Below are 15206 nucleotides of genomic sequence, written 5' to 3'. Positions count from 1 at the left end.
TCCCTGCAGACCGATGCTGCAGATTGGGGGCCCTTTTTCTTAGAATATCCGCCGGCATGTTACCATGTTAGCTGAAAATCGAAAAATAGTGGCTATGTACACCGATCGGCATGATGCATACATTAGTGCGTAGACTGCGGATTGGCAATTGGCAGCTAATGTTGGGTGTCGACTTTTACAAACTAGGGACTTAGTAGGCGCTGAGACGAGCACTGGCGCTATGGTATTCCAAAATATCTGGAACTAAGTCTATCTGGTACCATTGCATATATTATTAGATAAAACGGAAGTTGCTAGCATGGTGCACGGGTATTCTGGTCGTCTCCATTATGTCGGCGCGACGCATTTTGGATTGAGATATCATGGCCGCTAGAGAGGAAAGGACTGGTCAAGGGCTTGTATTCCCTAGGAGAGAGCGAGCTCCAGCTCCAGCAGCTATCTAGCTATAACTATAAGCTGTGCTCTGGGCTAGGCCCCAAAGTGAAGGAGGTAGGCGATTGCCTACTAGGCCATGGGGCCCAAGAACATACAAGAAAATGAATGGCTCAGTGTACTTAGAACCCATTAATAGGCCACCTACCTCCCCCTGTTAAAATAATGAAAAACAACCTTTAGCTCAGAAAATCAATAGGAACGAGCCGCGGCATTCTGACTCTTCTGGACGGCAACATGAGAGAAAAGGTCCGTATACATTATTTTATCGCAGGCGTCAGTCAGAGCCTGATCGGACTGTTCTCCCACTCGCTATACCATTCATATTCTATCTGGCTCTTCACTTTCAGTGACCTCAAGACCATCTTAATCCCGAGTACTATCTTTGGGATCGCAAACTCGTTGGCAGCTCCGAGCTATGGCCTTCCCTCGTTATCACTCCCGCCGACGCTAAAATCCAAACTTTTTTATATTCTTTTACAACAGACCCCCGCTGTTCTTGTTTGGGTCTGGATCAATCTTCTCCCGTTCACGATAAATAACCAGCGCGATATCTCTGCCATTGCTGAGGATTCTGTGAATAAACCTTGGAGACCACTTCCGAGCAAACGCATGACGTCGGGACAAGCAAAGTACACGATGTTGGTCTTCTATGCTGCAGCTCAGACATACAGTCTGTTATTCAGCGGAGGGCTTCGCCAGTCGCTGGGCCTACTCGTCCTCGGCACCTGGTACAACAACATGGGTGGCGCCGACTCAAATCCTCTAGTTCGGAACCTCATCAATGCTCTGGGGTATCTATGCTTCATATCAGGAGCGTTGGAGGTTGCTTTAGGCGGAGGTCCTCTTCCTTTCTATTCCTCCCAACGTCTTTTGCCGTGGCTGCTCGTTGTCGCGGGAATCATCATATCGACAGTCCATACGCAGGATATTTATGATCAGGAAGGCGACGCAGAACGGGGACGTCGCACAGTACCATTGGTGATTGGCGACAGAGCAGCACGATGGAGTATTGCTGTCCCAATGCTAGCATGGGGCCTGTTCTGTCCGATATTCTGGAATGTCCATGTTATATTTGCCAGTGTAAGCTGTGCATTGGCGTGGGCCGTTGCCGCTCGAACACTCCTCTTCCGCAATGTGAGAAGCGATAAGAGAACATTTATTATTTGGAACCTCTGGATTACGACTGTATATGTCATGCCATTATGTGCTAGAGTTGCATAGGAGAACCTAGGGAACTAATGGATACCTGTGAGACCTTCATTCTTCTGTCCATGTCTATGGGAGAAGATGGTTATCCGCTTATCGCAGTCTGTGGTATTATTGACAGGGATGGAATTAGAGGAAGAAGCTCAAATCTGCTAACATAAATTCGGAATTGTCATCTTATGTACTACCTTGAATAGATTTGCAGGATCAACTCAAATTATCTGCCTTCTACAACTTACATAACCTCCCATCTGCCTTCTGTATCCACCTTTCACTACCTACTCCGGTCACTGCGTAGAAGATGTGATCTGGATCATACTTCTCTTTTATTGCGGAGAGGGCCTTGTAGTTCGACCCATAGAAGACCCGTTGCCAGTGTGGCTGGTCAGAATCCGCCTCGTTGAGGTAACCGCCCCCTCCGGGAGTTAATCTTTCGAGGATAGGGAGAAGTTCATTGGTGATTAGATTCCGATCAGCAAGGTCGTGATCCCAGTCAGTGTAACTCCAGGGTCTGCATATGGGAATCAGTCAAGTTCAGAGAATCTTTAAGGAGGGAAAAAAACATACGTCCCAATCACAAGGTCCAGTACAGACTCACGCCAGAAAGGATTTACAGCGTTGTCTGGCGCGTCTTGTCGCGAAACGTTTACTGAGATTCCCGAAAGGACCACACCAGTCTCAGAGGCGAGAATTCTCCGGAAGGCGGTCGTGAGCGCTTCAGCATTCGAATCTATCAGAGAACGTGGAATGAGTCGTCCTCCCATCTGTGCTTCAGTGATATTCGCGACTGGGTTCATCACTTGGTAGCTTTCATAATAAGTCGAGAACTCATCAATGAAATAAGCTGCGAGAATCAGCGATTATCCTTCTATTCAGGAGATTCATTCATGACTTACTGTAGGTGATATTGCTCTTCTCTAATGCTTTGAGGGACGGGCTCAGAAGGTTCTGTAATTCAGCTTTTGTCCCCCCTGGAAGAGTGGTGGGTGTCGTGGAAAACGATGAATTGGTCAACAACCAGATGCTCACCCCGCCAGCATCCAGTATGGGATTGAGACCAGTAACGAATGTCTGCACAGCCTCAAGAAAAGTCTCTTGAGAGACGCCGGTATTAGTAAAAGTCAAGTTTGCTGTCGCCGTCTGAAGTTCTGGGTAGGCTTTGCTAGTCATAGACAAGACAACCCCATATGTTCCACCTCCACCACCCGCCAGGGCCCAGTAAAGGTCCGCATTTTCTGATGGCGATGCTGTCACAAGATCTCCATCTGCTGTGACAACCTCCCATTCCAGTACCTGGTCTGCTGCAAGACCAAACTTGGAGGCGAGTTGACCATGCCCTCCTCCTTGGGAGTAGCCTCCGGCAATGCCTACAGTTTGGCAATTGCCTCCCACCACCACGAGGCTTTGGGCGTGCGCAGCTTCGTTTACCTCAAATATCTGCACGCCGGCTCCCACTTTGACTGCCTTCCCGGTATATGATGGAGACCGGTAATCGAGGAATTCAATATCTTTCATATGATGAGTCCAGATACCGACAGCACCTGCTCCCGTCGATTTCCCGAGATAATCATGGCCTGTATTGCGGATGACAAGGCGAATGTTGTGCCCTTTGACAAAGGCGATCGTCTTTTGGACATCCAATGCGCTACTCGCATTCACTGCATACTGGATATAGGTCCCGATGATGCAGCGTGCTTCTTTAGGAAGGAATGGATCACAGCTCTGGTTCGCGAAGAACGGAGCCATGATCGAAGAGGAGCTTTCATAATGAGTCTCTGGAAATCCCCAGACAGATTGTAACTGGGCGCATTGTGTTTCATTGTACGGCGAAAAACCATCGTTATGGCAGGCGCTGGCGATGGGTATCGTGGCAATCAGTCTGCCTCCAATTGTCTCATTGAATTGCTGCCATTGCTGAATGGTTGGCCAACAGCTGTCGCCCGGAAAACAGCGACATGTCGAATTAGGCGATGTGGAATGCACCGCAAGAACCAGGTTAAGGAAGAGGAGGAGGATTGGCCTCCATACCCGGAAAATTCGCGAAAGCATCTTCGAACTAGGTATATCGCCTAAGGAGTTTTAATGAAGAGACACAACAGCAGGGATTGCGCAGTTATATTTAAAACAATTGTAGCTGCTGTTATCCAGCAGACAACTTCTCCGTGGATTAATAGGTCGCGCCGTTCCTGGCCTCAGCTGAAGGTTGCTGTTTATAGCGCCTATGCATGCGTCTCCGATGGCTCAAGGCCATCTGCAAATGGCAAGTTTCGGCCCCCTCGCTTGTTGAAAGAGCGGAGGGAAATTGGCCCCCAATGGTACGGTATATTCAAGCAGGAAATGCAGTAGAGATGGACCGGCCGAAATGCACATGCATTAGCTTCGTTCATTCGAACAGACCTAGACTAAGTACTTAGCGATCTTAATCACATGCAACTAGCTACAGGAAGATACCCTTTGGTAAGTCTCAGCCTCGATGTCTTCCATTCCATTCTCATCGATTTCGAAGGCGGCAACAAGGGCGGGCATACAACTCGGGAGATGCTTGGGGTAATAATCAAACGTACGGCCTTAATTCTATGCGAAACAATAAAGGCTGCGAAATTCAAAAAGAGGGTCAACACGAAGGAAAATAAGCCTTAACAACTTGTCTTTTGTTGACCGTAGAAAAAGAAGATACTACCAATTTGACTTGACACACTAAGTCATGTGGCCTTTAAGTAAGGCCCTTACCCTTCTCTCCTATTTTGCCTTTAGGCTTTACCCATCTCTTGTAGCCTTTAATAAATACAACAACAACAACAACATGAAAATTTCCTCGAGAAGCAACAATAATGGCAGAAGTTGACAAGGTAAGTACAATACACAGCACAAGCATGATTACAACCTAACCGTCTCATAGCCCACCAAATATAATGTTCGAGAATATGTCTGCCATATATTATCCTCGCCTATCGACGTTCGTTTTGCCCCTTCAATGAGAGACCAAGCCCGACCTATCGTTACTTGTGAAGAAATTCGGAATGGGAGAGACCTGTGCCCCCACAGGGTTAGTGGTCGTAAAATCCTGGAGATTAGCGGGTCTATGATTTTGAAAATGGGGTATGGGGTTTCAATGGGAGAAGCGGAAGCGATGTGCCTTGTCCCGAAAGTTTTGAATGCTTATATGATTGAAGATATTGGGTTTATTTTAATGGAGAGGATGCCAGGTATTCCTCTCGAAGAATGCTGGGATCGTCTGTCTATCGCTGCTCGAAAATCTATCGTGCAGCAGCTCAAAGATTACGTACAGCAATGGCGCAGAATTGAAGGTACTTTCTTTGGGTCTGTGGATGGCGGCCCTTGTGAAGATGTCATATTCAAGCATCCCTGGGGAACCAAGCCCTATCGATACGGCCCGTTCCAAACCAGGAAAGAGTTCAATGCAGGCATTATTCTTGCTCTCCAGAGATCAAGACCAAATGATCGACTGATTGGTAAAAGAGATTGTATCCTAGCGGATAGGATCCTTTCCTCTGGGGAAAATGGCCAAGATGAGAGGAAGACTTTCACCCATGGTGACTTGCATCCCACCAACATCATCATCGACGATGATAAGATAACTGGTATTATTGACTGGGGTGCATCGGGGTACAGTGTCGCTTCAAGGGAACACTTTGGATTGAAATGGGCAACTGATGAGCCATCATGGAGAGAGCTTTCATCTTCGATTCTCGCCTCAGATGAGTATGAGTTCTGGGCGGAAGTAAATAACTCCATGACAGACTACACGGGAATCTGACTAAGTACATACATAACCCAGTACTTCCAACAAGCATCCCAGAAAGAAAACGCGATGAGGGCGCAACATGGTAATGACTCAGTAGGAAGGAAACCTCCGCTCTAGCCCCCACCCTCATCGCGTTCTCGCAAGCAGATCAAACTGTCGGACTGATCCCGAGCAGAAAGTCCTCAATATGCGTTTAGTGTTTGGGAAGGGAAACCGCAGCGGCGGACACAGAAGTCAAGGGTATCGGAGCTTCTGTCTATCACTCCGTCAACTTTCCCGAAATGCGACGCTTGTTTTCGAAGAGGCTACAGATGCTCTGGAGGCAATCCCTGTCAACGTTGTCACAAGACGAAGATGATCTGCGTAGATGCCACTGAGACGTCCCTGAATCAGCCGGGCCTTTCGCGATACATCAAATTGGCTAGTAAGTAGTAGGTATCTATCTGGGAATGAATGTTTCTGAATTGGAATATGCAATTACTAAAAACATCTATTGTGGCCTGGAGCTTTTCGAAATGATATCTGTGCATCAGTATCCGGTTCTATCCACTTGACCTCTATTCTACCAGTAGCTTGGCGTGAGACAGCATCTTTTTGTCGGCAATGTGAGTAAAGCCGCTGAGAGTCATCCAGTTCTCGAGGTCTAGTGGAAGAAATGGACCTTTAATCACTATTATCCAAGAGGTGTTGTCCTGGGGAACTTTCCTTGGACGTTCTGCTTGGAGTTGTGCGTGCGCTGAAATAGTCGACGTACCGCTCTCTGTAACCGCCCTTACCATCAGGAACGCGCTTCGTCGAAGGCGCCCTACGGGGTTTAGACGATTTCGAAGCAGTATTCTCGTTCTCGCCACCGAAGAGGTCTCTGAATGCCTCGTCGTCCAGCTGCTGTTTCAACTCTTCCGAAGCCATGTCCTTGGCCCTGGCATTCAGGAACGCATCTTGTTCCTGAGCGCCGCCGTTAACGAATTTATGGTACTTTTGGACGAGCTCGGTGTGCTTCTCCTCAGGGATAGAAGAGTTTGTAGCAGTTCTTCTGACAGTCGGGCGTACTTCTTCCATAGCCAGACGTTCGATGGCGAGACGCTCAATGGTGACATGTTCGACGGCAGGTGGTTTGCATTCGCAATGGCACGGGTGACCGGTGGAGCAATGCTCACGACAAACATGCCCACATGCAAGTGGTTTCCCACAAATCTGATTGCAGCTCACTTGATCGTGGGAGAAACTATTGAGACTCGTCAATGATGCATCCAATATGGGAGTCGCGATATACCTACCTATGACAACGAAGTTCGCAAGTGTGACCGCAAGAGAGAACTTCTCCACACTTGAGCTCGCAACCTCCATTGATAGCATGCCACTCCTTTAATTCTACACAAAGTGATTAGTCGCAAATCTAATTGAAAAACGCAAAATATAGAAGTTACCTCGAATATAGAACCTTCTCCCGTGTTTGACGCATGTCAGCGGCAGACGACGACCCAATCTTCGTTGACCTGACTGATCTTCCCCCATAATGCAGACGATTTCCCACCATAGTGGATCAGCGAGGGAAACTGCCTCTCCATTTCCGAATATGTAGAATCCTCTTTTCGCCCTGGACAGAGCAACGCAAACTCTGTTCTCAATGGACAAGAAGCCGATGTTCGCACGTTCGCTACTCCGAACAAGTGATAAGATAACAACTTCGTTCTCCTCTCCTTGGTAGGAATCGACGGTGACAACCTTGACATACTGACCCTGAAGGTATTGGTGATCTTTTAGTAGTTTCAGTATCTTCTTCCTCTGACCATTATAGAACGTAAGCACAGTAATGTCATTCACCGACATTCCATTCAGCACGAGGTAAAAGTAGAAACCGACCATCATTTGTGCTTCATCCTGATTGTACTTGGACGAAAGGTTATCGGAACTCTCTGGCCATGTGTGATGAAAGAAGTAGGTATTGATATCTCCCATACCTGGGATTTTGGGGCGATCCAAGACGGAAGGATGATCCTGCAGATCGCTGTAGATCGGACTCAGTAGTTTGCGAATTTCGGGAGCCATTCTCCGCTGTCTGGTCAGGGTCCTGAAATCAATACCATTGTGGACGAGCCTTTCAAACATGGATACATTGAGGAAGAAAGGTTCCCCTTCAAGCTCCTGTACAGAACAATGGCCCTGGAGCTGCTTGTGGTCGCCGACAAGTATGAGATGCTGTAGAGACTCGATGCAGGCCACTGCGACTGGACCTTCAATCACTTCTGCAGCTTCCTCAACCATAACAATCTTTGGTTTGAGGCTAGAGACCAGGGCTCGGTACTTGCTCAGCCCCGTAGTAGTCATTCCGATTACTTTGGCGCTCTTCAGAATATTGTAGTCCCGCTCCCATTTCCCAATCTGTAGATCAACACAGCAATCGTCGTATAGGCGCAAGAACTGCCGAAGTTTCCCAGTTATTTTCTCCTTGGCGAGCCTTCGAAGAGTATTGTACACAGAACCGCGGACATTGGCGGGTATTCTCCACAAGTCGTGACGTCTGAGGTGTACTTCCTGAATCGTCTTCTCAGAAAGAGAAGGTATTCCGCGGCCCATAAAGTTTTCTTTCAGATGGGTAAATGTGCCTCGAAGGATCTCCAAATCATCGTCCTCGATACCCTGTTCCGCTTCTAGCTCTTTGAGCTGTTCGTACTCGAGGTCAATATCATCCTCCGAAAAACCGAAATTCTCGGTGTCATAAACGACTTCGAATTTTGATATGTAGTCACCCAACCAGTTTACTATTGGGTCTGAATCGCTTCCTGAACCACCTCGTACCCAACCTTGGGCTCCTCTTTCGAGAGAATCGAATTGTGACTGAGACAGAACACCCACTTTTAGGAAAAAAGACGCTGGAAGTGGTGAACCAGAACGTTCCTGATTGAATGGCTTGAGGAGAGCGGAAATCTCATCAATCAGTCTTCTAAGTTCTTTTCTTGCAGGTCCCAGAAGCCCCCCAGGGACTACTTGAATTGGTAGCTTCTTCCTGATTTCAAATAAGGTGCGTTTTTTGATATCGACATCAGTGCTTCTTCCGCCAAGGCGGATGTAGTTTCCTTGAAACATAGACACATGGCGTAGAAGCTGATCGAGGGCATGATTTGTCTGGGCAGCAAGAATGACAGGCGGATCTCCTTCCCGCATGTGGGTGAGTATGACTTTGAGAGCGACTACCGATACAAACGTCTTTCCAGTGCCTGGGGGTCCCTGAATGAGGGCCAATTCCTTCGTAAGGATTTGGTTGAGAGCAGCCCATTGAGAAGAATCTAGATTTCCCATGGGTGTCTGTGGCCATGCTTCCAGCACATTGATTTCGTCCGTTCCAGCATCATCCGGGAATATAGGCTCCATGTTAACACGCGGATCAGCGGTTAAGTACTCTGGAGGTTGCAATTCCAGACCAAGACGACAAATATGTTCCGCAAGAGGAAAGCTGATATATGTCAGCCGCATCCTCCCAAGTGACAATACGGGACTCACCTTTCTGTAGCCATCTTTTGAAGAGCTGTCATTGTATGTCTATGCGCCTCATAATAACCGGTTTTCGCTTCTACCATGATCCATTCCTGCTGAGGATCGAAGTCCGCATCTTCTGCACGAGCAAAGAGTAGATCAATCTCGGGAGGTTGCTGCTTTACTCCCTCAAGAGGCCTGGCAGCCACCACAGCCACTACACATTTTGACTGAAAGCAGTCATTTGCTGGGGACAAAGCAACTATAGTGCCGCTCATCAGCCGTTTCGTATATTCCCACACAATGTTCTTTCCTGCTCGTGCAGTGGAGAAGCGGACCTTTACGGCCACACCTTTCTGCGCAAAAGTAATTCCTGTAATATACACCTGATGTCCATCAGAATTCCGAATGAAGATCTTTGTACTCGCTTCGCACTCCACGTACCTTTTCGTAGATGTTTAGGAGCGGTGAATCCATCATGTGTGGGTCGTCTTTGACGTAGGCGACTGCATCTCTCAAAGGAGCGACTGCATCTTCCCTTAGAAGCTCATAATGTGCTCTCAGGTATGCGCCACTTGACGGCCATGGACCAAGTATTCTATTAGGCATCAAGGCGACGCAATCATCGTTTTCCATCTCTGTGCCCATGATCTCATCAGAAGAAGGAAGTTCTTGCTTCGATAGCCATGGCTCATCGTCTCTCCCTTCTGCGTCCTTCTTGCGAACGTACTGCCGTATGTCTTTGTTCAGCCCAAGCAGACCGGCATCCTCAGAAGGTGGAGGGGACGTCTCAAACCCATATTGACCTTTAGGATTCGGCTGATCCCTCATCGTGATACCGGTATTGGAGAATCAAGAGGAAGTGTAGCACTGAGAGACTGAAGAACGCCCCGCGCAGAAATGAGGTGCTGGGAGGAAAGACCAAGACGGTAGGTTTCCACCTGAATATGAAACTCAGTTCTTAGTTCCTTTCCGATGAAAGGAGTTCGTTTAATAGCTGTGTCCAGATATTGCAGGAAGACCAGTAATAAGGCTAAGGAAACCATGAATGGGTCATGATGAAGCGGCTGGCAGGTTGCAGGTTGGCAAGTGCTTTCTGGTTCTCAGCGGGTCACAGGTAAGACAAAGGATTCTGTTGTGGCTGGAAATCTTGCTGGGTAAAAGGACAACCGCAATAAGATGTGACTGATTCTGGTTCATTCACTGGGTTCATTATCGCTTTCTATCTCGAGATATCACAGAACAGCACACGCGGGTCCCTGCAGGGTAATTCCATTAAGGACTCCCCCTGGGGAGATCAACAAAGATCCAAATCTAACTACATATCATATATACCCCCCTATGATCCTACACAGTATATTTATCAAGCTATGTATATGGAGCCATGAGACTGGATGCTGCCAGGTCAAGAATATGTCCAGCAAGCTTCATAAGTTCATATGCAAGTGCAATGACAAACAGAAACGGGTAGCGACAGCGGTAACCTGCCTTTTGGGTTTACCTGCCCGTTGTAAAATATCTCTATATGATTAGAGAACCTGTACTTTGCAAAGCAAACAGAGTTTTGGATATGACAGTACGACGAAGAGGAAATTTCTCTTTCTGGTTAAGTGGTCTTAAAATCTGATACTAACTGCTCGTGACAGCCAGGTTGCAGACTGACTCCATAGTATGGTCTATGGCTACATGCAAATATCAGCTTAGGAATCGGGTTACAGTTAGAGTGCATGGGCCAAAAACAGTACAGATGAGAGGAATTCCAGAGCTGAGGCTCATGATCAAGAATAATTCATCAGGATCCAAATCCTTCAGAACTACAATCATGACTAAGCATAGACACACTATTCCAGAACGGGAGATTCAAAGCCTCAGGCCAACAGCGGAGCGGAGAGAGCGCCTGGGGAAGTGGGAGAAATCAAAGACAACCAAGGATCAAGGGTAATCACAGCGCTTTTCTCTCTTTTGATCGATTTGTTAGAGCGCTGTGCCAGTCTATGGCTGGCTGGCCTCATACACGCCTTCACAGAAAGAGCGCACGCAGATGGCTCTATAATCTATCTGCATTGTCCCTGTGAAGGGCCGCAGTTCATCCGCTTTTGCGCCGGTATCAGCTCCGCAGGCCACGACCAAGAACAACGTATCGCAAGATTCGACATCTCCTCAGTTGTTACTCTGATAGCAGCGTGGTCTCACAACACTATATCTGAGTACCTAATGTGACCATGCCTTCAATTGGAGAGGAGGAGGACGACCGCGATCTCGTGGGTAGGTGACCAGTTTCCGCGCCGTCTCTTCGGAAGGCTGACCCCGGTGTTACATTGCATAGGATCGCAAGATGAAAGTTCTGATAATGATATGGACGATACGATGAGAGATGTGGACGATGGCGACGGCGACGGCGATAACGACCCAGACGCTGACGCTGACGCCGATGCCGACCAAGAACCAGATGCTGAAAGCCCTTCGAATGCCAGTCAAACGTCTGAAGGAGCGGGCGGAGCGTTGCAGTCGAATGCTGCTGCTGGATCTCCAAATGCTGCAAATATTTTATCAGATCCGCTCGCTGCGTTTCGTCCTACTGTGCGCGCCGAATGTCTCACGGCATCTACATACGACATCGTACCTACCACGGCGGCCCCTCACAGTACGTCGATCAATGCGGTGACGGCAACGGCTGATATGAGATGGGTTTTCAGCGGAGGAGCCGATGGCTATGTTCGGAAGTTCAACTGGGTAGATTCGATCAACAGCAAGCTCATGTTGACCGTCGCGCAAAGACATCCCTTCGTTGACAGTGTGATCAAAGCGGGCGTGTTGATGACATACTGGGAAAACATGGATGGGAATGTCCTATCTCCAGTCTACTCATTGGCGGCCCAAAGCCAGGGTTTGTGGCTGCTTTCTGGGCTCGAATCGGGCAACATTCGTCTCCAAACGATCCGTCACGAAGAGAGCAAGGAAGTTGCTCTTCTACAGCAGCATACATCTGCAGTTTCGGCCTTACATCTCACCTCGGATGAAAAATCGCTCCTGTCAGGCAGCTGGGATAAAAAGGTTATCGATTGGGATCTAAACACGGGACAGAGTCGGCGTCTCTTCAGCGCCAGTGCTGGACAGATCTCTGCTATCCAGATACGTCCGGAGTCAAGCCTACCAATACCGCAAGATATTCCAGATGTTCCGCAACCCAATGGGACGTACTCGTCTAACTACCAGGCTAGTGGCGGAGGCAGCTTTAGCTTTACAAATGGCGTAAACGAGAGCCAGGAGGGTCAACTAGGGGCAACCGCAGAAGCAGGTTCGCCAGCTGACTCACTTTTTGGGGGAGCAGATTCATTATTCGGGGATGCCGATGGGGGTGCTATTGACGGCGGAGCGCCTTCAGGGGGCGCTTTTGGAACAGATGCAGAGGACGAGCTCAGTCGCGCGCTTGCCAACGGAGCCCAACACTCGGAGGAAGATGCGCATGGCGAGCCTGATTTTATGGACCAGTCGAACAGTATGCGGGACTCCACGCTTCCAACCTTGGAGACATCGACAGAATCTGCAGGCCAGGGCCAAGAAGCGGTTCCTGGTGCGGCCCTTCCAAACGGAATATCTGAGCCTGTGGTCAATGGTCTACCCCATGCAGAGCAATTAGAACCGTCTTCCATGGACCTCGATCTCACCCAACCATCACTATCCGAATCCAATATCACAAACGACACCACCTTCCTGGCAGCCTCCATTGATGGCACGATCCGCGTGTGGGATAGGAGACAGCCAGACCCTGTAGCTCGCATCAGCCCTCGCAACGTTCCTCCATGGTGTATGAACGCCTGCTGGTCTCCTGATGGGAACTACATCTACGCGGGCCGTCGAAATGGAACGGTCGAAGAGTTCTCTCTTCACAAAGGATTGCGCAGCGCAGAGCGCGTATTCAAATTCCCTCAAGGGAGTGGCGCAGTGACTGCACTGCATCCCATGCCTAATGGACGACACCTTGTTTGGTGAGTAGCATCCCCTTGTCGTCATAATGCTACCGATACACCCTTATAGCGTCTGTGTCTGCAATCACTAACCCACCTCGCTCAGCGCCTCTCACGATATCCTTCGTCTATACGACCTCAAAGATGAGCAGTCCTCACGCCACTCGACCGTTCCTTTTCTTATCATACCCGGCCACCGGACCGGCGTCATCTCACAGCTTTACATCGATCCTGCATGTCGATTCATGATCTCGACCAGTGGCAATAGAGGCTGGGAGGGTAACTCCACTGAGGTACTGTTGGGTTACGAAATCACCCCGATTCCATGATAATCGAGGTCCAATCTCTTGAAGTGGAAATTTGGTCTTGGATTGTCGCTTTTCTTTCATGCGGCCTAGTTCTATGCATTTTCATCCCCATACATCGTGTCGCTTCCGGAAAGGAATTTGGTGGCGCGGAGGAGGAACGGAAAAGTCGATTACCCCTCAGGAGAAAAGATAGTTCTTTACTCCTTCATTACATCATTTTAATATGAATCTTAGAAAGGGGCTCGTGATACCCGTAAAACAAGAGACTCCAGGAAGAATATCATACATTATACGAAGTGCATGTTTTGTGTGGTTATACATGTTCTCTTGACATGTACTATATGTTAATTTCTCATCTAATCCATCGTACATAAAAGCCTTCCTTGCTGCTGTCACAGCGTCCTTCATAAATCATATTCACAAAACAAAACGAAGTCCCTTCAAATATACCTTAAAAAGAGGTATATAGAAATCGCACCTGGCCCCATAGGGGAAAATATATCACGCGTGTAACAACGCCAGCATGTTACAAATACGTCCTTTCCTTTTCCCCCCAATCTCGTATGTTCACAATTGTAATTCCGAAATGAAATGCATATAGTCCCAATGACACATCATAAGTGCAGTGATCGCTGTAGGAAATTCCTTTCCCAAAAAAATAAAAACAATTTTCAATTCACATCCAGGTTTAAACCCTCGCAGACCTCATTCTGCTGCGCCCGCCAGGTTCCAAATAGTGGATTATCTTCCCAGCGTACGTGTCCGTCACGATCTTTCTCGAAGAACACGTACGCTGCATCGGGGTTCTCTCCGCCCCAGGGCCCGGTAACCAGTTCTCCGAATCCTGCAATGGCGACATTTGGAATATGTGTTCGCGCCTCGACGTGGTCTCCCATGTTGTTCACAGCAATGAGGTACACGGGCGGGAGATTAGGTTCTCGTTCCGGCCTCAAAGGCATAGCGATCCAGGCATCATTCCTGTATGACTCGATCCTATCCTTGTTATAAGTTAGAGGAAGAGGTCGAGAGAGCAGTACTTGATCTAACTTCTCGCCATCGAGAAGCAACCCCGGTGATTGAAGATATAGCACGCTGTCGTACTGGAGGAATTGGATCTGGCCAAGGCGGAGAAGTTTCGAGTCCGTAATTTGATACCCGTGCTTAGTTGCTAGCGACATGTCGATGGGGAGCAGCCAAAAGTCATATTTGGTACTCGCGTCGCGAAGTAAAGAGAGGGCCGTGGAAACCTGTTTTGAGGGTTCGTTCATCATGTCCCAGACCTGCGGGTACATGAAGAGACGGTCATGAACGGACGAACGCGACTTGGAAAGAGTCTTGAAGAAAAGAATTGCAGAGCAGATATTCGAAGGATCCGGATCGGAGACAAGTTGCAGATAGGCATAATTGCCCTTTCCTGCTGTGTCTCCTGTTGGATTGGAGAGTATATCGTCCTCGTCTCGTGTCCCTGACAGGACATCCTGCGCGTAATTGCTGCTAGCTTCATTCAGGTACAACTGGTCATCTGCACCCCGATCTCTCGCTACCAAATGCGGGGATATCTTATGCGGAGAGTCGAGTGGTGGACGGATCGCATGTTGTATACTCCGTACAGATTGCTGCTGGAGCACGTAGCCTGACAGGAAGAGCAGGAATGTGAAGATGCATACCACGCTTGATGATAGGATGACAGAGATAGTCGAGGACGTTACGAGCACCATTGCTGTGGGCGCATGCGTGACATGAATGCCCCTAGACTTAGAGGTATGCCAGATTTGAGATCAGCGCAGGATGAGATCAACAGAAACGAGGTAATACGTGAAATTGATGGATTAGAGACGATACAGAAAGAGTTTTGATTTTATAGACTGTCTGATTAAATGTTTAGAAATAAACCGACCGACTCTCGACGCCCTCATGGCCGTCTCGATCCCGCTGTGAAACCGGATGGCGTTGTGTTTACCCTGATCGGTTGTCCGCGCGACTATCGATAAGCGGCGTGGCGTTTTCCCCAAGCAAAAAAGCTCGGTCCACGACCGCTCCAGACTTTCA

General features: G+C 48.4%; 6 protein-coding genes across 6 annotated transcripts; 3 read left to right on the top strand and 3 right to left on the bottom strand.

Moving 5' to 3' along the window:
• The first annotated feature begins 216 nt into the window (after positions 1-216).
• C8Q69DRAFT_478917 (UbiA prenyltransferase family-domain-containing protein) lies at positions 217-1787 on the top strand. The gene has a single exon (XM_028631408.1). The coding sequence runs from the start codon at positions 670-672 to the stop codon at positions 1654-1656; it is 987 nt and encodes a 328-aa protein (XP_028482010.1). The 5' UTR covers positions 217-669; the 3' UTR covers positions 1657-1787.
• C8Q69DRAFT_95429 (FAD binding domain protein) lies at positions 1763-3879 on the bottom strand. Its single transcript, XM_028634212.1, has 3 exons — positions 2538-3879; positions 2209-2485; positions 1763-2152 (listed from the first exon to the last, which is right to left on the bottom strand). The coding sequence occupies exons 1-3, from the start codon at positions 3688-3690 to the stop codon at positions 1870-1872; spliced, it is 1713 nt and encodes a 570-aa protein (XP_028482009.1). The 5' UTR covers positions 3691-3879; the 3' UTR covers positions 1763-1869.
• A 498-nt stretch (positions 3880-4377) lies between these two features.
• C8Q69DRAFT_95453 (kinase-like domain-containing protein) lies at positions 4378-5507 on the top strand. The gene is made up of 2 exons (XM_028634213.1): positions 4378-4490; positions 4541-5507. Exons 1-2 carry the CDS (start codon positions 4473-4475, stop codon positions 5417-5419), a joined length of 897 nt encoding a protein of 298 aa, XP_028482008.1. The 5' UTR covers positions 4378-4472; the 3' UTR covers positions 5420-5507.
• A 350-nt stretch (positions 5508-5857) lies between these two features.
• Positions 5858-9712, bottom strand: C8Q69DRAFT_437603 (DEAD box helicase; the record flags this gene model as incomplete). The annotated part of the gene is made up of 5 exons (XM_028628580.1): positions 5858-6632; positions 6685-6778; positions 6835-8861; positions 8909-9267; positions 9326-9712. The coding sequence occupies 5 exons, from the start codon at positions 9710-9712 to the stop codon at positions 6071-6073; spliced, it is 3429 nt and encodes a 1142-aa protein (XP_028482007.1). The 3' UTR covers positions 5858-6070.
• Positions 9713-10963: 1251 nt separating this feature from the next.
• Positions 10964-13274, top strand: C8Q69DRAFT_95357 (putative transcription factor). The gene is made up of 3 exons (XM_028634210.1): positions 10964-11146; positions 11208-12870; positions 12956-13274. Exons 1-3 carry the CDS (start codon positions 11104-11106, stop codon positions 13176-13178), a joined length of 1929 nt encoding a protein of 642 aa, XP_028482006.1. The 5' UTR covers positions 10964-11103; the 3' UTR covers positions 13179-13274.
• Positions 13275-13606: 332 nt separating this feature from the next.
• On the bottom strand, positions 13607-15174 carry C8Q69DRAFT_95364 (hypothetical protein). Its single transcript, XM_028634211.1, has one exon. It carries the CDS (start codon positions 14873-14875, stop codon positions 13829-13831), a length of 1047 nt encoding a protein of 348 aa, XP_028482005.1. The 5' UTR covers positions 14876-15174; the 3' UTR covers positions 13607-13828.
• Positions 15175-15206: the final 32 nt, after the last annotated feature.

The sequence above is a fragment of the Paecilomyces variotii genome (genome assembly GCF_004022145.1).
Source record: "Paecilomyces variotii strain CBS 101075 chromosome Unknown C8Q69scaffold_13, whole genome shotgun sequence".
Classification (NCBI taxonomy): domain Eukaryota; kingdom Fungi; phylum Ascomycota; class Eurotiomycetes; order Eurotiales; family Thermoascaceae; genus Paecilomyces; species Paecilomyces variotii.
The sequence above is the reverse complement of the archived record's forward strand: the minus strand, read 5'-3'. Positions and strand labels throughout refer to the sequence as shown.

What these genes read in the sequence shown, in the direction of transcription:
- C8Q69DRAFT_95357 (XM_028634210.1), top strand. Translation starts at nt 11,104, where the DNA reads ATGCCTTCAATTGGAGAGGAGGAGGACGACCGCGATCTCGTGG. An exon ending in GGACGACCGCGATCTCGTGG is followed by an intron (nt 11,147 to 11,207) that starts GTAGGTGACCAG and finishes TACATTGCATAG; the next exon opens with GATCGCAAGATGAAAGTTCT. An exon ending in AATGGACGACACCTTGTTTG is followed by an intron (nt 12,871 to 12,955) that starts GTGAGTAGCATC and finishes CACCTCGCTCAG; the next exon opens with CGCCTCTCACGATATCCTTC.
- C8Q69DRAFT_95429 (XM_028634212.1), bottom strand. Translation starts at nt 3,690, where the DNA reads ATGCTTTCGCGAATTTTCCGGGTATGGAGGCCAATCCTCCTCCTCTTC. An exon ending in GAAGAGCAATATCACCTACA is followed by an intron (nt 2,486 to 2,537) that starts GTAAGTCATGAA and finishes TGATTCTCGCAG; the next exon opens with CTTATTTCATTGATGAGTTC. An exon ending in CTGGACCTTGTGATTGGGAC is followed by an intron (nt 2,153 to 2,208) that starts GTATGTTTTTTT and finishes TCCCATATGCAG; the next exon opens with ACCCTGGAGTTACACTGACT.
- C8Q69DRAFT_95364 (XM_028634211.1), bottom strand. Translation starts at nt 14,875, where the DNA reads ATGGTGCTCGTAACGTCCTCGACTATCTCTGTCATCCTATCATCAAGC.
- C8Q69DRAFT_478917 (XM_028631408.1), top strand. Translation starts at nt 670, where the DNA reads ATGAGAGAAAAGGTCCGTATACATTATTTTATCGCAGGCGTCAGTCAG.